The following is a 25,061-nucleotide window of genomic DNA, read 5'->3' as shown; positions in this document are numbered from 1 at the left end:
AGCCCCGTGCTGACAGCTTGCTGCTGAACTCAGGAAGAAAGAGGAGCAGCCAAGGCTGAGAGAGGAGGCCCAGACAGAGACGAGCCCCCTGCCTGGCTGCTCAGAGCTGGGCGCCAAGAGACGAGAGCGGAGGGGAAGGCGGCGAGGGGGCAGCCATCTCGAATGGCCACGTGGCCGCTCAGCAGCGTCGGCAGTAGCTGACTTGGGTGAGAGAGCACCTCTGACAGTACCTTATTCGGATATTTCATCACCTCAGAACGGTAAGCTTTTAACCCAAATACATTGCCTTTATAAAAACCAACCCATTTCTGGTACTTTGCATTGGCAGCCATAAAACAATGATAAAACTAAAATTAAAAATAGTAACACTTACCATTGCATCAAAAACATAAAAATACTTGGGGATAAATTTAATGAAAGATGTGCAAGGCCTGTGTACTGAAAACTACAGAATATTGATGAGAGAAATTAAAGAAATAAATGGAGAGACATACCATGTTCACAGATTGGAAAATTCAATATAATTAGAATGTCCATTCTCCCTAAAACTGATTTATAGATTTAATGTAATCAAAACCTCAGCAGGCTATCTTGTAGAACTTGAAAAACTGATTTAAAATTTACATACAAACGCAAAGGACCTAGAAGTGCCAAAACAATTTCGTGAAATGAATAAAGTTGAACGAGTTACACTGTCCTATTTCAAGATTTACTATAAAGCTACAGTAATCAAGACAGTGTGTCATTGGTGTAAGGAAAGACAAAAAGAGATTCCAGAAATAGACCCAGACATATTGAAGAATTGATTTTTGACAAAGACGCCAAGGCAATCCAATGGAGAAAGGAAAGGCTTTTCAATGAATGGTTTTGGAATAATTGGATATCCACACAGAAAAAAATGCACTTCAACTCCTACTTCACTCTACACAAAACTTAATTTGACATAGATTCTAGACCTAAGTATTAACCGAAAAAGGACCACTCATGAAAACTCAGCCTTGAGGAAATGAAGGGGCCAGCTATTGACTCGGAGAAAAAGGTCACGATACACATAGCCACCAAATATCCTGAATCCAGAATAGTTAAAGAACACCAGCAACTCAACACTAATAAAAGACTTGCACACACTTCACAAAATAACCCCTCCAAATGGCCAGTAGGCACACGAAAAGATGCTCAGTATCATCAGTCAGGGAGACCGAAGGTCCCAACACCAGCATTTCCAACTGGGCATCGCCTTGGAGATGCCACATCTGCCAACATGAGAAGCTCAACTGTGAGTGGGCAGGTGCTTTCACAACCCGGGACTCCCGTGAGCAAATCCAGGACCCTGCCAGAAAGGAGAGCAGGGCTGGGCCATTCCAGAACATTCCCTCAAGACCCAGCATTCCACGACACTCACCTGGTCAAAAAGCCCAGCTCTCATGTGCCCTTGCCCCAGCCGAGATTTGCCTGAGTGCTTCCACATTCATGCCTCTGTTTCCTTCTACCCAACCTTAAATTCAACAAGCATTTGTTGGGCGACTGCTGCGTGCAAGGCCCTGAGAAGTAGAGAGGGAAGACAGCACGGCTTCTTCTTTCACGCCTCCCCAGTTCCCGCTTTCATTCTGATAATGATTTACTTTGTTGTGGGAACTCGTTGTTTGCTCATTTGAAAAAAATGAAACCACAGGCAAATGCACTTGGGAGAAAAGCAAGTGCTAAATGGCAAGTGTAATTAAAGGAAACTTTCTGAACCATTCCAATTAACTCAGTCTGCAGATGAGCTGATTTATACTCTCTGGAGCATTGCTTTTTTCTTTTTCTTCTTTAATTACAGGGAATTTGAGTTCATTTCGGTAAAGGAACCACCAGCACACTACTGCTCTGGTGGCCCTGGCCGTGCCCATGGGCTCGCACGCCAGGCTGCACGTGTGGGGCCTGGAGATGGCGTTCCAGCGAGAGGGCAGGGCTCGGTTCCAAGGACCAAGGAGCCCCAGGACAGGCTCGTCTAGCAGCGGCCGCCCCTGCTGACCAAGTCAGGCCTGAAGCCTTCCAGAAGACCCTCTGTAAGCCCGCGCTGGGCACTGCACAAGGCAACATTCTTTCCTTCCCTCTCCACTGGACTCCTGGGTGGACACCAAGACTGAAGTGTGCCGGTGGCAACGGTGATCGTCACGGAGACACAACAGCACACCTGGGGCACATGGGCACAAGCGATGTGGCCCCTGCCCCTCCCAGCCCTGGACGTCTCTCCAGAAGCACAGCGTCCCCCGCGGGCGAGGACACAGGAGGCAGGACCTGCGAGCCCACCGCCCGCCGCCCCCACGGGCACCTCGGCACCTCCGCAGGGGTCTGGGCCGGGCGCACAGAGCCAGGGCAGCCTGAGGGCCCGGGAGCTGGACACACTGGACATGGCTGGAGACACCAGACACCCCGAGGACAGCCCCGGGCAGCCCAGCCGGGGCCTCACCCACACCCAGGCCTGGGGCCCAGCTGCTGCCCCCCTCTACACACCCACACACTAATACACACACAGTCATACTAATACACACTCGCACTAATACACGCACACACTAATGCACTAGCCACACTAACACACTCACACACACTCACTAATACAGTCACACTAATACACACACTAATACACACTCGCACTAATACACGCACACACTAATGCACTAGTCACATCAATACACTCACACACACTCAATGTTCACACTCACACACACCCAAATACAGATGCTCATATCACATTCACACTTGTGCACTCACACATTCATCATACACACACTCATTCACTTACACTCTTCCACACATACTCTCTCACACATATTCTTGCATACACACACATGCATGTACATACTAATACTCATCTAGGAACTCAGTGTTCACACTCACACCCATATACAGAGGCTCACACCACAATCACACTTGTGCACCCTCACTCCCCTTGCACACATTCATCACACACACAGCCAGCTGCCCTCAGGTGCTCGAGCCAAGCAGGCCTGGGGCAGTCACTACAGCTGCCTGGGGCCGGGTGTGGGCAGCAGCAGGGGGCGGGAGCCCTCGGCCTGCCCCGGGACCCACTGAGCACCCATGAGCTGCTCAGAGCCACCATGCTCTCGTCCACAAGCCGGGGCGCCCCTGCTGGCGGAGGGGGCCGCGGCCGGGGGGGCAGCCAAAGTGCTCCCAAAGCAGCATGAGTCCCAGGCCCCGGCCGGCAGCCCCAGCGGGGCCGATCTGGCATGTCCTTGGCCAGGGCCATGGCCTCAGTGGGCAGCCAGCCGGTCTGCCGCGTCGGGTTGCCCTCCTGGGGGCGGGGTGCCTCAGGCACGCGTGGGGAGGCCAGGGGTGCTGCCAACAGCCCCGAGGCCAGGCGGCCCACACATCACCGGCTCGTCCCAAGCCTCGGCGGGGCCGAGGCCGAGGAACCGGGCTCGAGGACGTCAGGGACAGCCCTGTCACGTGGGGTGGCCCCCACGCCCTCCAGCCCCACCCTGCCCAGCTGTGGAAGCCCTGGGGTCCTGCAGTGGGGCCACACCACTGGGCTCCAGCGCTGCCCCCGCAGGTCTTGGCCGTGCACCCTCCCTGACTGCAGAGAGGGGCCGGCCAGGCTCCCAGCCTCCTCTGAGCTGCAGCCCCGCCCCCGGCTGCCCCCCCACTGCCCCCCACTGCCCCCCGGGCTGCCTACTGCGGCCCCGTGCTGCGCCCCGCTGCCTCCAACTGCCCCCAGCTGACCCCCGCTACCCTCACCCACCCCCAGGCCGGGCTTCCTGGGGCATTCTCAAAACCAAGCAGGCAAGCCAACTGCAGGGGGCCGCCGCTCAGAAGGCGCATCCCCCCAAGGCAGAGTCACGGGCGGTGGGGGGCCGGGCCCTGCCCACTGGACAGCAGGCATCCAAAGGGGGGTAGGCTTAGCCGCCCGGGGGGCCGGGGGTGCACGAGCCTGGCCCCTACGCGCCCGAGGTGGGGAAGCCCGGCTGGGAGAACGTCGCCGGGCCGGGACCCCAGGCGGGCCACTTCGCCGCAGGGCTGCAGGCGCAGGACCCCAGCAGATGCCCCAGAGGGGGCAGTGCGCGGGGCACACGCTCGGGGTGCACGAAGCACGGGAAGCGTTCGAGACCCAGGCAGGCCGGCGTGGCCACAGCTGCGCTCCATGGCGGTCGCCCCCCCTGCAGCTGCCAGCAGGCCCGGGGGCCCCCACCCGGCCCACCGCCAGGAGGGGCCAGGCCCCCAGGGAGAGGACTGGGCTGGAGCCTCCTGGAGTCCAGAAAGAAAGAAAGTGCTAGAAAAATAAAATAACAGAAACCATGCCACGAATAAGGGCACCAAAGGCTCCCAGGAGCCACCAGGAGAGCGGCCCCGGCCCGAACCAGAGCGCGAGCAGCCAAGTACGGGAGTGCTGGTCACCACCCAGCTGAGAGCACACACCACGGGCTCACGCCATCGATAAACGACTCAGTAACAAAGTATCTGCAAGAGACGTCTTCAGGGCAGAAGGATTTACATAGAAACTTCCGCCCCAAGGGGCGGCCTCGCCCGCTCCGCCTTGTGGGCTGCTTCGGGGCTCCCCAGGGAGGGTGGTGAGGCAGGCCAGGACAGCGAGCGGTGGGGGTCGGCACAGACCCTCAGCTGGGTGGGACGGGGGCGCAGGCACCCCGCGGGCGTCTGGCCATGAGAAGGCCGAATCCCCAGAGGCTCTCCCACAAAAGCCTGCCCAGCCCCTCAAACGGCCGCCCAGATCGAGGACACCGCGGACACACGGCGAGCGAATGTCCTGTGGAGCGCTGGGTGGCCCTGGGACAGAAAAGGGACCCTGGGGAAAAGCAAGGGCAGACGGCGCTAATAATAACGTAGGCCTGGGCTCCTCTTTATCATTATGACAAACGCCCTGGACTAACCTGAGAAGGCAACATTGGAGGAACCCACCCTGGACTGTTGAAGAGAGCTGTGCTCTCGTCAAAACTTTTCTACAGATCTAATATATCCTAAAATAAGCATATTGGAAAAAAAGCCAGAAAGTAATATGTACCTTGAGTGCATTCAAATATGGGTTGGAAGGTAATAGGAAACCCTGCCAATGATTGTATTAGTGCTGCGATTACATAAAGCACTGTATTTCTAATATTTTTTCTTATCCCTTTTCATTATATAATAAAAAGCTATAAAAGAAAAATAAATCGTTCTGGCAACCGTATCATTTATCACCCAAACCAGGACGCGTTCGGGAGTGGAAGAGGACGCTATTAATAGTCAAGCCAGGTCAGCCACGCAGCCTCACCGCCGGCCCGCACCGCCCTCCGCGCGGCCGCAACCCAGGAGGCCGCCCAGGCCAGCCGGGGGGCTGAGGATGGGGGTACAGAGGGGGGCAGGGGATGCCTGGAAGCAAGAAGAGTGGGCATCGCTGGGGCAGGGGCAGAGGCCTGGCTCCACCCAAAATTCTCCCTCCCCGCGAAGGGTTAACAGGAACAGGGAAAACCGCGCATGGGGGAAATTCTGTACTTTCTGCTTGATTTTTCTGTAAATCTACGACTTCTGTAATTTAAGTTAAAAAAGAATTCTCTCTCCCCTGTCTCCGCGTGACCCCCGCACATGCTTCCCCCCATGGGGTGTGCGCAGACGCCAAGCTCCTGGGTGACCTTCACCGGCAAAGCCCCCGATTGTGCGCACGACCCACGGTGGGGGCTCCGGGAGGGGGGCGCCAGATCCAAACGCCGGGATTCTGGGGCATGAGTCCACCCTCTGCAGGGGCCACTGAGCCGGGCACTTGGCGCCACCGTCTCAGCCTCAACCGCTCCGGTCGCCCACGGCACCCGCAGACCCCCGGGAGTGGCCACGTGGCCTCGGGGCCGGCCGTCCCGGGGATGCCGACCGCCAGGTGCCGGCCACCAGCCGCGCCATGGGCCCTCCCGAGCGGCCACAGGCCAGAGCCGTCCTCTGCTGAGCGCAAGCTTTCCCTCCCTCCCATTTCTTGGCATCTTCCTTCCTTTGTTTCCTCTTTTCCTACCCCCACCCCGCCCAGTCAGTACCAACTTTAAAAATTACCCTTTCTCCTCTAGATCTAAAATAGGATTTCAGAAACTTGACCTTCATCATTGAAGAAAAGGAGTCAAGTAAAAAGGAAAAAACCTGGGGACAAAACTGGCAAACACCACCCTGGGGCGGCCACCGGCGGGTGATACCAGGCCCCTGGGCAGCCCTGTGGCCGGTGTTGCCGAGACCGTCCAGCAAAGCTCCTAGTCACCGGGAGATGAGACGGCGCCCAGCCTGGCTCCCGGCATTCCAGGGCCCTGTTGTCAAACGCAGGAAGAGGGTCGCACACACTTCAAATCAAAAAGGCGTTTCCCCTCCAAGATCCTCACGCCGCCCGCATGTCCTGGAGCGCTGACACGCGGCTGGGACCCACGGGCTCGTGCTGTCACCTTGGCGAAGCTGGAACCTGCGGCGTTGCGGGCTGGAGGTGCCAGAAGAGAGTCCGGGCCGGGCTGGGAGGAGCACGGCTCCAAGGGCCGCCGTGTCCTATGCACAGTGATGAGCCGGCGGTGGTGGTGGCTCCGCCTCCTTGCGGTCCCGGCCCCTGCCCAGCAGGTGCAGGACGTGGCTATGTGGTCATGCGCCACGACCCTGACCGCGGTAGAAGAGACGCGGGGCAGGTGCGGGCTGGGCCTAGAGAAGGCGTCTTTCCACGTTTGCGTCCAGGACAACACGCAGGAGCACAGGGAACCAGCTGCAGGCTGCGGCGTTTGAAATGACCACACGTCCTCGGGCGTTCCCTCCAGAGGGTGGCGCTTAGCCCCCCAGGGGCGGCTGGACTCGGTGACGTGTGTCCGACTAACAGAACGAGGTGGAAGTGGCATGCGGGACTTCAGAGGCTGGTCTTAAAACCCACTGCGCCCCCCCATCTCCCTGGGGCAGGGGGCGGGGCGGCCGCCATGTTGTGAGGACGCTCAAGCAGCACCCCCGCGAGGCCCACGCAAGGAGGAGCGGAGGCCTCCAGCCAAGTCCCGCGTGGCGGGCGGGCTGGGAAGCGGCTCGTCCAGTCCCACCAAACGCGCAGGCCCTGCAGGCTCTACCAACCTCTAGGCCACCCCTCGTGAGACTGCGAACCGCTGGCTCGGAAACCAGGGGGTGACCGTTTGAAGCTACTACGGTTTGGAGGCTTTGGTACACAGCCCTAGATAACGAATATGCCAGCCCACGCAGGAACCGCGACCCCAGCCCTGACCCCGTTGACTCTCCCTGCAGCCTCTGGGCCTCGAGTTGCTCCAGCCAAGCCCCCACGCAGAGCGGAGTCCCTCGTGGCTGCCCCTGTGGCTGCCCTTGTGGCTGCCATGGCCCTCGTGGCTGCCATGGCCCTCGTGGCTGCCCCTGTGGCTGCCCTTGTGGCTGCCATGGCCCTCGTGGCTGCCATGGCCCTCGTGGCTGCCCCTGTGGCTGCCCTTGTGGCTGCCATGGCCCTCGTGGCTGCCCCCATGGCTGCCCGCGTGGCTGTCCTGGCCCCCCTCTCCCTGGAACAGAGAGGAGCCTCCTGCCAGGCCCCGTGCCAAGCCCCGGCCCAAGAACTCATGGTCGCTGCTGCTAAGCTCTGAGTCTGGGGTGGTTTACTGACAGCAACAGATAATGGAGTCCCACGGGCACAAACAGCACCCTAGTTTGAGAAGCAAGCCCCTGCTGACGGCACCCACCACTGCGGACAGCGGCCTCGTCGTGAGCAGAGCCTCGAGCCACACGGGGGACACGGGCAGGTGGAGGCAAGGTGCCAAGCCCAGCTCGAGCCTTCCTCAACGCACTGGGGGGGCCCCCCAAACGGGCATCCAGCCGCGATGACCCCCGAGAAATCACACACAGAAGTAGGTTATTTCCCGCTTCCTGGCAGGTTGTGGCTTTTGCCCGTGAAATGAAGAGGCAGGCTGTGAGCTCTGAAAGCAGAGAAACCTATTCAAAGTCAAGGTTTTAAATCACTCTGAGGGGTTGAATATGCTGGGTTCCTATTTTTAATAAATTGGGGGCGACACTGACTCCAGCCCACACCATCTCCTTGGCTCTGGAGCTCAGAGAGCGTCGGGAGTGGTTTTCCTTCACCGGGTCCCGGGCTGAGCTGGAAGCGCGGAGGTGTCCCGGCTCCGCGCGTGGGGGAGAGGCGGGCGGGGACAGCAGGAGGAGGGCGCATCGGCCGTGCTCCCAGCCTCCTCATCTCTGCCGGCTGCCTGGGGCTTTACAATAAAAGACTTCAGTAAAGCAGGTTTGAGAAATGACCAGAATTTTTATTGATGACGCCACTCCCAAATTCTCTCAAAATTTCACTAAAATCACTCCATTGTTGGATCCCGGGCATGCTTTGGGAGGAGTTGGGGAGGGCGCACCAGAGAACGGAAGCCCGGGTGGGCGCCCGCCTGGGCAGGAGGGACGGGAAGCCCCGGACAGGTGCCCACCTGGGCTCAGGAGGAGATGGGATGCACTGGACAGGCATCCCCCTGGGCAGGAGGGACAGGAAGCCCCGGAGAGGTGCCCACCTGGGCTCAGGAGGAGATGGGATGCCCTGGACGGGTGCCCACCTGGGCAGGAGGGACAGGAAGCCCCAGAGAGGTGCCCACCTGGGCTCAGGAGGAGATGGGATGCCCTGGACGGGTGCCCACCTGGGCAGGAGGGAATGGAAGCCCCGGACAGGTGCCGTGTGACATACTCAAGTGGCACGGGGTCAGCACTGGGGACACTGTGGCCCCCATGGCCCAGGAAGAGGGGCTTCCAGCTGCAGTCAGGGCCACCAGCAGAGTCACACAGCTGGGGGGAGCAGGAAGCAAGACAGGGCAGTCACAGACCTGGGGTCAGAAAGGCCCGGAAGGCCGGCCAGCGCTCATTCCACCGCTCCCACGAGAGCCCCCACCACCAACGTACACTGGCTCCCACCCCAGTCACTGTGACCCCACCATCATCGAGAAGCACAGGGCACCTGGCCCAGGTGTGCAGAGCCAGCCCCCCCCACACCCAGGCGAAACAAAATCCCCAAGTCCAGAGGCAGTGCAGGGACAGACCCGGATCCATCCTGCAAAGTTTCCAGGTCACGGGAGGCTGGGGAGCAGCTCTGCAGGGCTGGCTCCCGGGCTCCACCTCCACTCCACGCAGGTGACTCATGAGTGACATCGCCTACCTGCAAGACGGAGGCAGGTGGGGAAGGTGGGGGCCCTGAACACAGCCAGGAGGCGGTGGGACGTCTCACAGACATGGTGGCAGTGTGACTAGCAGCCGGCGGCCCGGGCGAAGCAGTGGGCCGCCCTTCCTCCTGTTACACACAGACAGCACAAGGAGGCAGGTACAAAGAAACGCACAGGTCAGCAGTGCCCAGGTGAGGAAGGAAAAGACCCCCGGTGGAGGCCTGCGCCCTCGCTACAGGGGCTCGCCAAGGTCGCCGAGCTTCCTAACAAGCAGTGCGAGGAAGGAAAGCGGCCACACGAGGGGCCTCAGCACAGGACCCAGGGGGCTCAGGGAACGGTGCATCCTGCCCAGTGTGCAGACCCCCCAGCTCCCCCACAAGTCCCTCGGGAGTGACGCTCTTCACTCAGGCTGATGGGACCCCAAAACGAGCCCCTTCTGTAGGCCTGGCCCCACCCAGGACAAAGGGAAACAAGGGACACCTGCCTGCAGCAGGCTGTGCTGGCTGCACTGGGGTGGGAGTCAGAGAAAAAGACCACGTCCAGCTCAAACCAGGGGAGGTGGGTGCGGAGCGCGGCAGGGAGAGCCAGGCGGGAGCCCGGTTACGCCCCGCGGACAGAGGAGCGAGACGGAGAGGAACAAGCCCGAGGAAAGGAAAACCGAAAGACGCGCCCCACTGCCCCTGGTGTCGTGGCACCGGTCGAATACCGGGCAGCTGCGCAAAGTGCCCGCTGCTCTCCAGACAACGGACAGGAGTCTGACGCCCACACCCGAGACCACGCCCTGGCAGCACGCCCGGGTGGCGCAGAGGAGCCGGCGCCCAGCCTTCCCGTCCTCACTGGCAACGCGTCTGCTTCCGGGGTGGGGCTGCATCCCCAAAAAGCCACGCTCAAGTCCCAGCTCCCGGCACCAAGGAAGGCGACTCAGGAAACGGGGTCTTTGCAGACATCATCAGGTTGAGTGGAGCAAGTGGCCCTGCGCCAGCATGCCTGGTGTCCCTGTTCAAAGAGTCAAGGACGCGGACACAGGGGAGGAAGCCACGAGGAGGCCACGAGGAGGCCACGAGGAAAGCAGCGAGAGGCGCTCGAGAGCCCACAGGCGGCGCTGACCCATTTGCGTTTGGACTTGGCCTCCAGGATGGGAGAGAACACGTTTCTGTGGTTTGACGCCCCCTGCCCCAGCTTGGGGTCCCCTGCTGAGGGGGCCGCAGGAGGCAAACACGGCCACGGGGGGTGTGCCCCAGCAGCGCCCGCAGTTTCTCAGCCCCCCGGGGGCTCCCGCGCCGCTGGGGCCTGAGAGGCTGCCCTGGGCCCACCTGACTCTGCTCCAAATGAACTTCTCTGAGGCGCTCCCTCCCTGGACCACCCTGGGGGCTGCAGAGCTTCACCCCTGCAGAGAAGCTCCGGGCGACAATGACCCCCAGTGAGGTCTCGTGTCATTTCTCAACGGGAGAGCTGGGGGGTCCATCTTTTAAAGAAAAGCCAGCGTATTTTTAGCATTTTAAAGTGCACAACCAGATGGATAGACACGGCGGAGCTGACATTTGTTACATAAAAAATATGACAGCAGGTCCCCAGTCCATCCTAGACCAAACGTTGCTACCAAAGGGGAGACAGGCGGCAATGGCACGAGCCCCCCCCCCTCCCATGGGAAGTCAGGAACGCACGCGCCGGTGGCTTTCCAAGGGGAGGCCTGGCAGGGCCGGAGCACGCACCCCCCACCCCTGGCACCCAGCCCCTCCCACGGCAGTGCCTCTGCGCCGGCGACGTCCACTGCCCCAGGGGGCTTCAGGCCACCGAAGCCCCTTGCCACAAGGGGGTGGGGCCCAAATCTGGGTCCCTCGGAGGGCAGCCACCACCACCCCTCACCACTTCCTCCTCCCAGGGTCAGGAGGAGGCGAAGGAAACGGCATCTGCCAAAATCCACGGCCACTCCCGCCTTGGAGAGGGCCTGGGAAGCTGGGGTTCACTGGCCCCCGGCACTAACAGGCACCAGAGGTCAGGGGCCCCTGCCCTCAGCACCGTGAGCAAAGGCTCAAACGGATGGAAATCTCCAGTACAAAAAGCAGCACTGCAGACGTGCAGGAAGGAAGGAGAGATGCAGGTTTACTGTATTTAATTTATTTTTGGATGCAAGTTTATATATTATCATTAATTGTGCCTGAAAAAGACTTTCAAAAGAAAGCATCAAAGCAGGACATTACCGTAAAGATAGATAAGTGATGATTTTTATCACACAAAAATCCAATGCATCTGTACAGAAAAAAAAATAGCAACATCAAAAGATTTTTTTTTAAAAAATGGGTAAGGGACTTTAAAGGGTTCGAGCTGGCAATTCACAAGAGATGCAAATGCCCTGAAGGTGAAATACAGAAGATTATTAACCTCATGAGTAATCAAAGAAACTCAAAGCATTAATGCAATCATTTTACCGCTTACATTAGCAAAAAAGAAAAGAAAAGAAAAATGAAACTATCGCTAACGCCCAAAGTTGGCAAGGATTTGGGGAAAAAGAATTTTCACGCCATCTTAGAGCCATAAAACCCACTCTCCCTTCCCAGCCCGCTGGGCTGGACGCCGCCGCTCCCTCCCCAGGCGCTCCCTCCACAGCCGCGTGCCACAGGTTCCTGGCTGCCGTCTTCCCACTGTCGCCCTTGCCCGGGTACCCCACGACAGCAGGGGCCGCATGCACTGAGTCAGCACTTCCGCCCAGCACCCCGACGGCACCTGCTCCTGGAAGGGGCCTCCCCCCACCTCCCCCAAGGGAGCTGGGCCTGGGCGGCTGGGGGTTGCCACGCAAGCCCCTCTGACCCGCGAGTGCCGTTCCTGGGAAATCATCCTGGAAATCACGTAAAGTGCACACGATTTCGTTCACGCTAAATCCTTTAGAATATTTACAACATGGAAACGGCTAAACGTCCTACAATGGAAATGGGGTGGAGGCTGCGATCCACCCGCAGAACACTGGAAAGCAGCGGTGCTCAGCTCTGCCTGCGCCCCCAGAGCAGCAGGGGAGCTTTGAGGACATGCTGACGCCCGAGCCCCGCCCCCACCACCCACCCACAACTGCGGCACCCATTTCTGGGAGCGGGCCCAGGCGGCCGTGTTTTTAAAGGGCACCCAGATCGTCTAGTACACAGCCAGGGGGAGAACTGCTTTTGTGAATTTAGCCAATAAACGATGCTTTAGATACGTATCAGGAGACGGCGGCAAGGCGTTAAAGAAGAGGGCAGGCGCCGACACAGCAGTCCGCGGAGCGCGCTCCCGCTGCAGGTCAGGAAGCAGTGCTCGTCTACAGGCCGCCCGAGTGCATCCACGCCTGGAGACGAGCCGCAAGACGCAGAACCCTCCCCAGGAGCGTTCTGGCTGCTGGAGTCATAATATCTTTGTCTTTCAGGAAAACTTCAGGAAAGTACATTTTTTAAAAAAATGAAATGCTTTTAAAATTAGGGAAAACCAAAGGCTTTTTCATTTGAGAAAACGAATGAGCATCTGGCACCCCTTCCCCGCCTACTGCTCACCCATCCCAGCACCACGTGGGACAAGCACCCCGACCTTCGAGGGTCTCCCCGAATCCAGCTTCCTTGGGAAAAGTCAAACCTGCTCAGGGACTGGTGCCACATTAGGCTTCAGGGGACGGGAACGGGCACCCAAGAGCAAGCCGAGCCCTGCTGCGACCCCCAGAGCTGCTCGGCGGGAAGCACCTGACCCGGCTCAGCGCCGTCCAGCTTGTCGCCGCGGGCGCAGGACAGCGGACAAAACGCAGGTCCCCTCACGAGCTCAGTCCTAAACCCAGTTCCCCGCAGGAGGCAGGCGAGAGGCGGAGGGGTCGGCGCGGGCGCGGGGCCAGGACAGGGCGCCTCGGTTCCGGGGTGAGAAAGAGGGGCTGACTACCAGGCAAACCCCAACACGTGCCGGGGACGGAAACGCGCTTCAGGGTCCACGAGGATTAACGGGCTCAGAGGCTATTTCAGGTCTTTTACGGCACAGCTATTTTTTCCATGGAAATTTACCTGGCACTTTGTTAAAGTGCCCTCTTATTTTCTTCCCCCCCCTTCTCTGCATACCCAATTTGATAAATTAATTGGATGTTTTAATCTAAAAAATTCATCAGAAGGTTTTCACATCACCATAGCAACCGTGCAGTCCCAGAAAATGCAAGTTCCCAGCTCAACACGATGCCTCTTAAACCCGCCCGCCCCCGGCGAAGAAGGTAACGGCCCCTCGGGCCCCTCGGGGGGAAGGACGAAGGGCTGCGGGCCAGGGGCGCCACTCCCTTCCGGAGAGACCCTCCTCCTCTGCCCCTCAGCAGCTCCTCCACCAGGGGCCGGGAACACTGCTGCGAAGGGAGGCCGGACCGTGCCTCTCAGCCCTGCGCTGTGCGCCCTGCCAGCGCGACAGGAACTAGCGGAACGGAGTGGCCGTCCCCGCACGCACCGCGGCCACCAGGCCTGGGCCAGGCTAGGCCTGCCCTGTGTTGCCTCACAACAAAGCCCAGTGAAGTCCCCACTGTGTGCGCACAGGCAGGGTGACCCCACTCCACACAGAGCGAGTGCCTGTAGGCAGGGTGACCGCACTCCGCACAGAGCCAGCGCCTGTAGGCAGGGTGACCACACTCCACAGAGCGAGTGCCTGTAGGCAGGGTGACCGCACTCCGCACAGAGCGAGCGCCTGTAGGCAGGGTGACCACACTCCACAGAGCGAGCGCCTGTAGGCAGGGTGACCGCACTCCACACAGAGCAAGCGCCTGTAGGCAGGGTGACCGCACTCCACACAGAGCGAGCGCCCGTAGGCAGGGTGACCACACTCCACAGAGCGAGCGCCCGTAGGCAGGGTGACCGCACTCCACACAGAGTGAGCGCCTGTAGGCAGGGTGACCACACTCCACACAGAGTGAGCGCCCGTAGGCAGGGTGACCACACTCCACAGAGCGAGCGCCCGTAGGCAGGGTGACCGCACTCCACAGAGCGAGCGCCTGTAGGCAGGGTGACCGCACTCCACAGAGCGAGCGCCCGTAGGCAGGGTGACCGCACTCCACAGAGCGAGCGCCTGTAGGCAGGGTGACCGCACTCCACAGAGCGAGCGCCTGTAGGCAGGGTGACCGCACTCCGCACAGAGCGAGCGCCTGTAGGCAGGGTGACCGCACTCCACACAGAGCTAGCGCCTGTAGGCAGGGTGACCGCACTCCGCACAGAGCGAGCGCCTGTAGGCAGGGTGACCGCACTCCACACAGAGCTAGCACCTGTAGGCAGGGTGACCGCACTCCACAGAGCGAGCGCCTGTAGGCAGGGTGACCGCACTCCACAGAGCGAGCGCCTGTAGGCAGGGTGACCGCACTCCACACAGAGCGAGCGCCTGTAGGCAGGGTGACCGCACTCCACACAGAGCCAGCGCCTGTAGGCAGGGTGACCGCACTCCACAGAGCGAGCGCCTGTAGGCAGGGTGACCGCACTCCACAGAGCGAGCGCCTGTAGGCAGGGTGACCACACTCCACACAGAGCGAGCGCCTGTAGGCAGGGTGACCCCACTCCACACAGAACGAGCGCCTGTAGGCAGGGTGACCGCAATCCACAGAGCGAGCGCCTGTAGGCAGGATGACCCCACTCCACACAGAACGAGCGCCTGTAGGCAGGGTGACCGCACTCCACAGAGCGAGCGCCTGTAGGCAGGGTGACCGCACTCCACAGAGCGAGCGCCTGTAGGCAGGGTGACCGCACTCCACAGAGCGAGTGCCTGAAGGCAGGGTGACCCCACTCCACACAGAACGAGCGCCTGTAGGCAGGGTGACCGCACTCCACAGAGCGAGCGCCTGTAGGCAGGGTGACCGCACTCCACAGAGCGAGCGCCTGTAGGCAGGATGACCGCACTCCACAGAGCGAGCGCCTGTAGGCAGGGTGACCCCACTCCACACAGAGCGAGCGCCTGTAGGCAGGGTGACCGCACTCCACAGAGCGAGCGCCCGTAGGCAGGGTGACCGCACTCCACAGAGCGAGCGCCTGTAGGCAGGGTGACCGCACTCCACAGAGCCAGCGCCTGTAGGCAGGGTGACCGCACTCCAAAGAGCAGGCGCCTGTAGGCAGGGTGACCCCACTCCACACAGAGCGAGCGCCTGTAGGCAGGGTGACCGCACTCCACAGAGCGAGCGCCTGTAAGCAGGGTGACCCCACTCCACACAGAACGAGCGCCTGTAGGCAGGGTGACCGCACTCCACAGAGCGAGCGCCCGTAGGCAGGGTGACCGCACTCCACAGAGCGAGCGCCTCTAGGCAGGGCGACCGTACTCCACACAGACCCAGGGCCTGTAGGCAGGGTGACCACACTCCACACAGAGCCAGCGCCTGTAGGCAGGGTGACCGCACTCCACAGAGCGAGCGCCTGTAGCCAGGGTGACCGCACTCCACAGACAGCGAGCGCCTGTATGCAGGGTGACTGCACTCCACACAGAGCCAGCGCCTGTAGGCAGGGTGACCGCACTCCACGCAGAGCCAGCGCCTGTAGGCAGGGCGACTGCACTCCACAGAGCGAGCGCCTGTAGCCAGGGTGACCGCACTCCACAGAGAGCGAGTGCCTGTAGGCAGGGCGGCCGCACTCCACGCAGAGCCAGCGCCTGTAGGCAGGGCGACTGCACTCCACAGAGCGAGTGCTTGTAGGCAGGGTGACCGCACTCCACACAGAGGCAGCGCCTGTGGGCAGGGTGACCACACTCCACACAGAGCCAGCGCCTGTAGGCAGGGTGACCACACTCCACAGAGCGAGCGCCTGTAGCTAGGGTGACCGCACTCCACAGAGAGCGAGTGCCTGTAGGCAGGGTGACCGCACTCCACAGAGAGCGAGCGCCTGTAGGCAGGGTGGCCGCACTCCACACAGAGCCAGCGCCTGTAGGCAGGGTGACCGCACTCCACGCAGAGCCAGCGCCTGTAGGTAGGGCAACTGCACTCCACAGAGCGTGTGCTTGTAGGCAGGGTGACCGCACTCCACACAGAGCCAGCGCCTGTAGGCAGGGTGACCGCACTCCACAGAACGAGCGCCTGTAGGCAGGGTGACCGAATTCCACAGAGAGTGAGTGCCTGTAGGCAGGGCGACCGCACTCCACAGAGCGAGCGCCAGTAGGCAGGGTGACCGCACTCCACACAGAGTGAGTGCCTGTAGGCAGGGTGACCGCATTCCACAGAGAGCCAGCGCCTGTAGGCAGGGTGACCGCACTCGCCAGTAGGCAGGGCGACCGCATTCCACAGAGCGAGCACCCGTAGGCAGGGTGACCACACTCCACACAGAGCGAGTGCCTGTAGGCAGGGCGACCGCATTCCACAGAGAGCCAGCGCCTGTAGGCAGGGTGACCGCACTCCACACAAGCGAGCGCCTGTAGGCAGGGTGACCGCACTCCACACAAGCGAGCGCCTGTAGGCAGGGTGACCGCACTCCACACAGAGCCATCGCCTGTAGGCAGGGTGACCGCATTCCACACAGAGCGAGCGCCTGTAGGCAGGGCAACCGCACTCCACAGAGCGAGCGCCTGTAGGCAGGGCGACCGCACTCCACAGAGCGAGCGCCTGTAGGCAGGGTGACCGCACTCCACACAGAACGAGTGCCTGTAGGCCCGGTGACCAGTGACTGCACTCCACACAGATGAGCGCCTGTAGGCAGGGCGACCGCACTCCACAGAGCGAGCGCCCGTAGGCAGGGCGACCGCATTCCACAGAGCGAGCACCCATAGGCAGGGTGACCGCACTCCACAGAGCGAGAGCCTGTAGGCAGGGTGACCGCACTCGCCAGTAGGCAGGGTGACCGCACTCTACACAGAGTGAGCGCCTGTAGGCAGGGCGACCGCACTCCACAGAGCGAGCGCCTGTAGGCAGGGTGACCGCACTCCACACAAGCGAGCGCCTGTAGGCAGGGTGACCGCACTCCACACAGAGCCAGCGCCTGTAGGCAGGGTGACCGCATTCCACACAGAGCGAGCGCCTGTAGGCAGGGCGACCGCACTCCACAGAGCGAGCGCCTGTAGGCAGGGTGACCGCACTCCACACAGAGCGAGTGCCTGTAGGCCCGGTGACCAGTGACTGCACTCCACACAGAGTGAGCGCCTGTAGGCAGGGTGACCGCATTCCACAGAGAGCCAGCGCCTATAGGCAGGGTGACCGCACTCCACACAGAGCAAGCGCCTGTAGGCAGGGCGACCACACTCCACACAGAGCGAGCGCCTGTAGGCAGGGTGACCACACTCCACAGAGCGAGTGCCTGTAGGCAGGGTGACCACACTCCACACAGAACGAGCGCCTGTAGGCTGGGTGACCGCACTCCACAGAGCCAGCGCCTGTAGGCAGGGTGACCACACTCCACAGAGCGAGTGCCTGTAGGCAGGGTGACCGCACTCCACAGAGCGAGCGCCTGTAGGCAGGGTGACCCCACTCCACACAGAGCGAGCGCCTGTAGGCAGGGTGACCGCACTCCACAGAGCGAGCGCCTGTAGGCAGGGTGACCGCACTCCACAGAGCCAGCGCCTGTAGGCAGGGTGACCGCACTCCACAGAGCGAGTGCCTGTAGCCAGGGTGACCGCACTCCACACAGAGTGAGTGCCTGTAGGCAGGGTGACCACATTCCACAGAGAGCCAGCGCCTGTAGGCAGGGTGACCGCACTCCACACAGAGCGAGCGCCTGTAGGCAGGGTGACCACACTCCACAGAGCGAGCGCCTGTAGGCAGGGTGACCGCAATCCACACAGAGCCAGCGCCTGTAGGCAGGGCGACTGCACTCCACAGAGCGAGCGCCTGTAGGCAGGGTGACCGCATTCCACAGAGCGAGCGCCTGTAGGCAGGGTGACCGCACTCCACACAGAGCAAGCACCTGTAGGCAGGGTGACCGCACTGCACACAGAGTGAGTGCCTGTAGGCAGGGTGACCGCATTCCACAGAGAGCCAGCGCCTGTAGGCAGGGTGACCGCACTCCACACAGAGCGAGCACCCGTAGGCAGGGTGACCACACTCCACTCCACAGAGAGCGAGTGCCTGTAGGCAGGGTGGCCGCATTCCACAGAGAGCGAGCGCCCGTAGGCAGGGTGACCACACTCCACAGAGCGAGTGCCTGTAGGCAGGGTTACCGCACTCCACAGAGCGAGCGCCTGTAGGCAGGGCGACCACACTCCACAGAGCGAGTGCCTGTAGGCAGGGTGACCGCACTCCACAGAGCGAGCGCCTGTAGGCAGGGTGACCCCACTCCACACAGAGCGAGCGCCTGTAGGCAGGGTGACCGCACTCCACAGAGCCAGCGCCTGTAGGCAGGGTGACCACACTGCACACAGAATGAGCGCCTGTAGGCAGGGTGACCGCACTCCACAGAGCCAGCGCCTGTAGGCAGGGTGACCCCACTCCACACAGAGCGAGCGCCTGTAGGCAGGGTGACCGCACTCCACAGAGCGAGCGCCTGTAGGCAGGGTGACCCCACTCCTCACAGAGCGAGCGCCTGTAGGCAGGGTGACCGCACTCCACAGAGCGAGCGCCTGTAGGCAGGGCGACCGCACTCCACACAGAGCCAGCGCCTGTAGGCAGGGTGACCACACTCCACAGAGCGAGTGCCTGTAGGCAGGGTGACCACACTCCACACAGAACGAGCACCTGTAGGCAGGGTGACCGCACTCCACAGAGCCAGCGCCTGTAGGCAGGGTGACCACACTCCACAGAGCGAGTGCCTGTAGGCAGGGTGACTGCACTCCACAGAGCGAGCGCCTGTAGGCAGGGTGACCCCACTCCACACAGAGCGAGCGCCTGTAGGCAGGGTGACCGCACTCCACAGAGCGAGCGCCTGTAGGCAGGGCGACTGCACTCCACACAGAGCCAGCACCTGTAGGCAGGGTGACCACACTCCACAGAGCGAGTGCCTGTAGGCAGGGTGACCACACTCCACACAGAACGAGCGCCTGTAGGCAGGGTGACCGCACTCCACAGAGCCAGCACCTGTAGGCAGGGTGACCACACTCCACAGAGCGAGTGCCTGTAGGCAGGGTGACCGCACTCCACAGAGCGAGCGCCTGTAGGCAGGGTGACCCCACTCCACACAGAGCGAGCGCCTGTAGGAAGGGTGACCGCACTCCACAGAGCGAGCGCCTGTAGGCAGGGTTACCGCACTCCACAGAGCGAGCGCCTGTAGGCAGGGCAACCCCACTCCACACAGAGCGAGTGCCTGTAGGCCCGGTGACCAGTGACCACACTCAGGCCGGGTGGCTGCACTCCACAGAGCGAGCGCCTGTAGGCAGGGCGACCACACTCCACAGAGCGAGTGCCTGTAGGCAGGGTGACCGCACTCCACAGAGCGAGCGCCTGAAGGCAGGGTGACCCCACTCCACACAGAGCGAGCGCCTGTAGGCAGGGTGACCGCATTCCACAGAGAGCGAGCGCCTGTAGGCAGGGCGACCGCACTCCACACAGAGCCAGCGCCTGTAGGCAGGGTGACCCCACTCCACACAGAGCGAGCGCCTGTAGGCAGGGTGACCGCATTCCACACAGAGCGAGCGCCTGTAGGCAGGGTGACCGCATTCCACACAGAGCGAGTGCCTGTAGGCAGGGTGACCGCACTCCACAGAGCGAGCGCCTGTAGGCAGGGTGGCCGCACTCCACACAGAGCGAGCACCTGTAGGCAGGGTGACCGCGCTCCACAGAGAGCGAGCGCCTGTAGGCAGGGTGACCGCATTCCACACAGAGCGAGCGCCTGTAGGCAGGGTGACCGCACTCCACGCAGAGCGAGTGCCTGTAGGCCCGGTGACCAGTGACCGCACTCAGGCCGGGTGGCTGCACTCCACACGAGCGAGCGCGTGCGCGGGTGCCTCAAGCAGCCCGGGAGCCGGGGCCAGCGGGAGGGACGCTGGAGACTCCGCCGTCTCTGGGCCTTTCTAACGCTGGTGAACTCTGAGACCTGACCCCCAGGAACAAGTAGGTTTCTGCCCTCCAAAGCCAAAAAAACAGGAAGAAAAGGGAAAAAGGAGCTGGAAGCCGGGCCTGCGAGGAGTCGGGGTCTCCCCTCCGCAGTGGCTGCGCGGGGAGGCCCCACAGTCAGAACAGCGTTTGGGCAGCGCGCCCCTCAGGTGGGTTTCGGGGCGGCTCGGCCTGCAGTCCCGCTGGCCGCAGGTCCCTTCCTGACCAGCTAGCAGCCCTGCGCCTTCACTTATGCTGAAGATTGATGTCTTAAAGCAACAAACAAGTAACACGTAAAAAGCGCAGCCGGCCTGGAAGCCCCGCTCGGCTGACCGGTGGCCCTGGGCGGCGCGGGGCGGGGGCGGCCAGTCCCACGTCCCTCCGCTGGGGACCCAGCCAGCTCCGCGGCGCCCCCTGCAGGCAGGCCCTGCTCCCACGCCCCTTCTGCCGGGACGCGGGCCGCCCGCGCCTGTTCCTTAAGGCTCAAACTATTTCTCGGAACAAGGAGCGAGGCTCTTCCACCGGGCTGTGCTCTAAAATTATCAAAGATCCATCAAACCTCTGCAGGCTGAAAATGCGTTTCCACTATTTTAAGAAAATGTCAAAAAAATACATTTTCAAGCGTGTCATCATCATACCAGTCGAATTATCTGCATGACTTGTGGGGAAAGGAGCTGCGCGTTCGCATCTGAGTTTACCACAACGCCCCGAAGGCTGACATGGCGCAGCTACTTCTTTGGGTCCCACGTCAAAGTCCCCAGGTGCGGGTATCGCCGGCTGCGCACCCCGGCCCTTCCCTACTTTCCGGGGCGCCCGGCTCGGGCCAGACCACCCCAGGGCCACCAGGCTCCGGCGGCAGCCTCACCTGCGGGAGAACCACTTCTCCGAGCACCTGCGCAAAGCCAAGCGCCCGTCTCCACCGCACGCTCCAGCGTCCAGGCGCCCCCCGGGAAGCCGGGGCCCCGCGGCCAGGGCCACACCCGCCCACCTGTGGTGGGGCCCGGCGCTCCAGAAACCCGCGCCGCCCGGCAGCGCAAACGGGTCCCCCCCACCCCGCAAGAGGCAAACGACAGCACGACGCTCCCCCCAGCGGGCGGCACCCCCTCGCGGACCCTCACCCCCGGTGATAACCAGAGCCCGCTCCTCGCGACGCCTCCACCGTGCCCGGGGACACGGGCGGCTCCGGGACGCGCGTGGGGACTGCAGCCTCGCCGGCCCCCGAAAGCCGCCGAAGGGTCGCGCGGTCCCGGCCGACCCCACCCGCCCGCGGCGCGCCCACTCGCGCGGGTCCCCAGAGCCGGCCGGGCGGACCCCCGCGCGGGCGGGCCCCGCGGCCCCCGGGGCGGTCGCAGCGCGATGGGGCGGCAGCCGGTGGGGTGGCCGAGGGGTCGCCGCCCGCGGTCCCGGTGCCGCACTCACCGTCCTCCTTGTCGTCAAACACCGGCCTCCGCGCCGCGGCCGCCGACACGGACGAGCCCATCCTCTTCCTCCACTTGCTCCAGGGAAACAAGGGGCGCGGCGGCACGCGGGCATCGCCCGCCTCGCGAGCCCGGGACTGGCCGGCGGCGGGGGGCGGGCCGGGGGGCGGCGAGCCGGGGGGCGCCGCGGCGCTGCTGCCCCTGCGCTCCGCGCCGCTCCTCATCGCCGGCCCGGGGAGCGCGCGGCGGCCGGAGCCGGGCTCATGGCCCGGGAGCGGGGAGCAGGCAGCCGGACCCGGGGATGGGGACGCCCGGGGGCAGGCGGGGAGCCGGGGAGCGGGGTCGGGCAGCGCCCGCCGTGCGCGCCGAGCCTGGGCGCTCTCCCCGCGGCTGAGCGAGCTGGGCCGGCGGACAGAGCGCGGGGCGGGAGCGGGCGGAGCCGGCGGGCAGGGGCGGGGCGCGGGGCGGGGAGTGAGGCCCGGTGTAGCCGCCGGCGCGGAAGGGTGGCAGTCGGTACGCGTGCACAGGGCCGTGCCACCTCCCGGCGGCGAGCGCCTCCACCCCCCGGGCTTTCCGATGGTCCCCAAAGCCCGGGGTTCCTGGGAACGGCTCTGCTCGGTCCCGGCGGCGGGGACTTCCTTGGGGACCCAGCTGGAGTGTCGTGGCGGCGGCGACTCCGGAGTCCCCCTTGAGCCCCGCTCCCGCTACCTTGAAGGCCTGGGGGAGGCCTCGGACTTCAGTCCGCGCCCTCCCACTCCGCGAGGCCGCGCTCGGGCTCGGGCCGTGGGACAGGGGCGGAAGGGAACGGCCGCTCGGGCCCGACCCGGGTCGGGATCAGCCGGCACCGCCCCGCGCTCGGGGGCCGGGCGCGCGACCCTGCGCTGCGGCTGCAGGCGTCGCCGGGGCTCCGCGGCCAGCGCGGGGCGGGCGGGAGGGAGCTGGGCGGGGCCTGGCGCCGGAGCCCCTCCCCCGCCCTGCCGGCGACCGGGACCCGGGCGGCCCCAGCGTCCGCCGCTGGGGTGGCGCGCCACCGCGCTCCGCTGCCCTAGTTGCTCCTGGGCTCGGCGCAGTCAGGCCTCCCCGCGGCGCGCAGGGCCAGTGCCCAGACCCGCTGGGAGAGCGGGTACGAGCCGCCCGCGTCCCGGGCCCCTGCCCGGCTCGCGCTGTGTCCTCTGTGCGCGGGTCCCCCTCGCCCCTCCGGGACAGCCCGCCCCCGCGCGCTCGGAAGCCCCGGCAGCGCGGGCGCAGCGCGGGCCGTCGCCTCGCCCCTTGCACCCGGCGCCGTGGAGCGAAGGAAATGCGGGGTTTGTTCCTCGGTCTCTCTGGTCGACTTCCAGGAGCGTTCCTCCGTGAGCTCGGCGCCGCGCGGGGCTCCAGGACGCCGACCCCCTCCCCGCCAAACTCGGGTGCCCCAGGCCGCCGCCGGGCCCATAAGGGCCCCTGGCTCCAAGGCCTGCGCGCGCTCCCGGGGCCCGCGCGCCCCCGTGCCCGTCGGTGTCGCGGTCGGCGCCGTGGGCCCAAGGCCACGCCCTCAGCCTCGCCCACCCGCAGTGACTGCGGCCACGTACCGAGACTTTTGAACCCACTAATGTCTCTTCCTGTTCCCCTCCTCCGCAGGAGGGGAGGTCACACCTTTGGAATGCCTCTTTGTCACTCTCCGGGTCTGGGAGAGCAGGAGGGCGCGTGCGCGCGCGGAGCGCGGGCTGCGGGGTCGCGGGAACGCCCCGCGGGACCCCCAGGCGCGGTCCAGTGGCGCATCACTCAGCTGTCACTCTGGTTTCAGAAACCTGCCCGCCTTCCCTCGCATCCGCGAGCGCCTCTCCGCACCGCTGTCGTGGCAGGACGGCCCCGGGGGTGCTCGGCGGACCTCCGGCTTTTTGCGAAGTCCAGACGATGGGTGCTGGACTCTGCCTTTGAGGCTGGAATGTTCCCAAGTCGGTGATGATTAATTCAAGACCTGAGTGCCCATGTGTCCGCCAGGCCAGGAGGAGGCCAACGTGGGCCGCGCTGCGAAAACATCACCCCCAGACCCCAGGGGCTTAGCAAGGGCTGGTTTCTCCCTTGTGTTCATGCCCAAGCTGGGATGGCATGGGGCTCTGCTCCCTGGGGTCCCCAACGGATGAGGGCCCCCTCTCAGCAAGGGTATGAATGGCCAGACACTAGCCCCTAAAGCATCGCTCCAGAAATGACATGCCACCCCTGCTCACATGGCGCTGCTCATGTGCCACCGCCCGTAAGTGGGAGCAGCCGAAAGGGCAAGGGCGGGAAGCCGTGTGTCTGCAGGCTCAGCACAGTCCAGGGGTGCAGGGGACCGGCCGGGGCCGGCACGGAGCGACAGGTGCCCGGGAGGGGGCACGAGGCACAGAAGAGGGTGGGGCCTCCTGTGGGAGCGACTCTGCGGCCCACCCCACAAGGCTGTCACGTTCCTGGGAGAAGGGGTGCTCTCAGGCTGGTACCCGGGCCCACCGCAGGTGGACGGGAGGCAGCAAGTTGCTGAGCGTCCCGGGGCCCAGCTCCATGAGGGCAGGGACATCTGTCCTGTTCCAGGGATGAGGGATGAGCAGTGACTCAGCAGAAAAATCATCCACTGCGCTATGCTGTGCGAAAGGGACTGCTGTGGACTGGGCAGCTGGGCAGGCGGCCTCGTGGCTGGCACCGGGCATGACCAGGCAGCCCAGGAGATCCGAACTCAGGGATCCGGGGGCTGCAAGGGGAGCCCCCGGTGGAAACAGCACGTCCACGAGTGCAGGGAGGGGACAGGGCAGGAGATGGGCAGAGGACACGGTCAGGGCAGGAGGCACATGGGACACCCGCAGCAGGAGAGGAGGCACTGGGACCGTGGGGGCAGATGGGGGGACCCAGCCACAAGCCAGGATGTGGGGTGGCCAGGAAAGGCCCTCTAGAGCCTCGGGAAGGGGCGTGGCCCTGCTGGCCCCTGATGCCAGCTCCGATACTCGTTCCAGTCACCTGGCCTCAGACTCTGTTACAGCAGCTGCACAAACCCACACCTGAAGGAACTGCATTTTCACTTCCTCCAAGGTCAAGGAAAAGCAACTGGGGCTGTTAACAGGGGAACGACTGAGGAGTCACGGAGTGTGCGCGGTTCCTTCGGCTGGAGGGATGGGCGCTGCCAGGCTGCTACGACAAATATCACGCAACAGTTTGGCTTAAACAACAGGAAATGATTGGCTTGTGGTTTGAGGCAAGTTCAAAATCAAGATATCGGCAAGGAATCGTGAAGAGAGCGTTGTGGAGTTAGGCCTTCCTCTCCAACGCCGGTGGAACTGGCAGGAACTGACGGCATGGACCTTTCTGGAGCCCCGGGTTCTAGGGGAGCACCGGCATCCGGGGAAGAGGCTGTCAACGCAGTGATGCAGGTGAGCGCGCCCCCTCCCCAGCAGCGGCTCCATGATGTCCCCAGCCGCGGGGGTGCGGGCTGGCCCCACGTCTCCATCGTGGTCCGCGGCCTCACTCTGAGGACAGCCACCGTCCCAGCCCCGCTGGGGGGAGGGTGGCCGTGGACTCTTCAAGGCAGTAATGGTCCTCAAAACTACGGAAAGCAGTGGAAAGGGCTGAACTGGCGGGGCAAGTGCTGGCAGAAGAAAA

The 25,061-nt window shown here is 63.2% G+C and overlaps 1 protein-coding gene across 1 annotated transcript in view; it reads right to left on the bottom strand.

Moving 5' to 3' along the window:
* The window catches only part of STK32C (serine/threonine kinase 32C), a 107,039-nt gene extending 84,702 nt beyond the window's left edge, over positions 1 to 22,337 (bottom strand). The window contains 1 exon segment of the mRNA XM_058298096.2: positions 21,457 to 22,337. Within this exon segment, the coding sequence (XP_058154079.1) occupies positions 21,457 to 21,679 (223 nt within the window). The 5' untranslated portion in view covers positions 21,680 to 22,337.
* Positions 22,338 to 25,061: the final 2,724 nt, after the last annotated feature.

This window comes from Dasypus novemcinctus, chromosome 6 (genome assembly GCF_030445035.2).
Source record: "Dasypus novemcinctus isolate mDasNov1 chromosome 6, mDasNov1.1.hap2, whole genome shotgun sequence".
NCBI lineage: Eukaryota > Metazoa > Chordata > Mammalia > Cingulata > Dasypodidae > Dasypus > Dasypus novemcinctus.
This window is presented reverse-complemented; position numbering and strand designations above follow the sequence as displayed.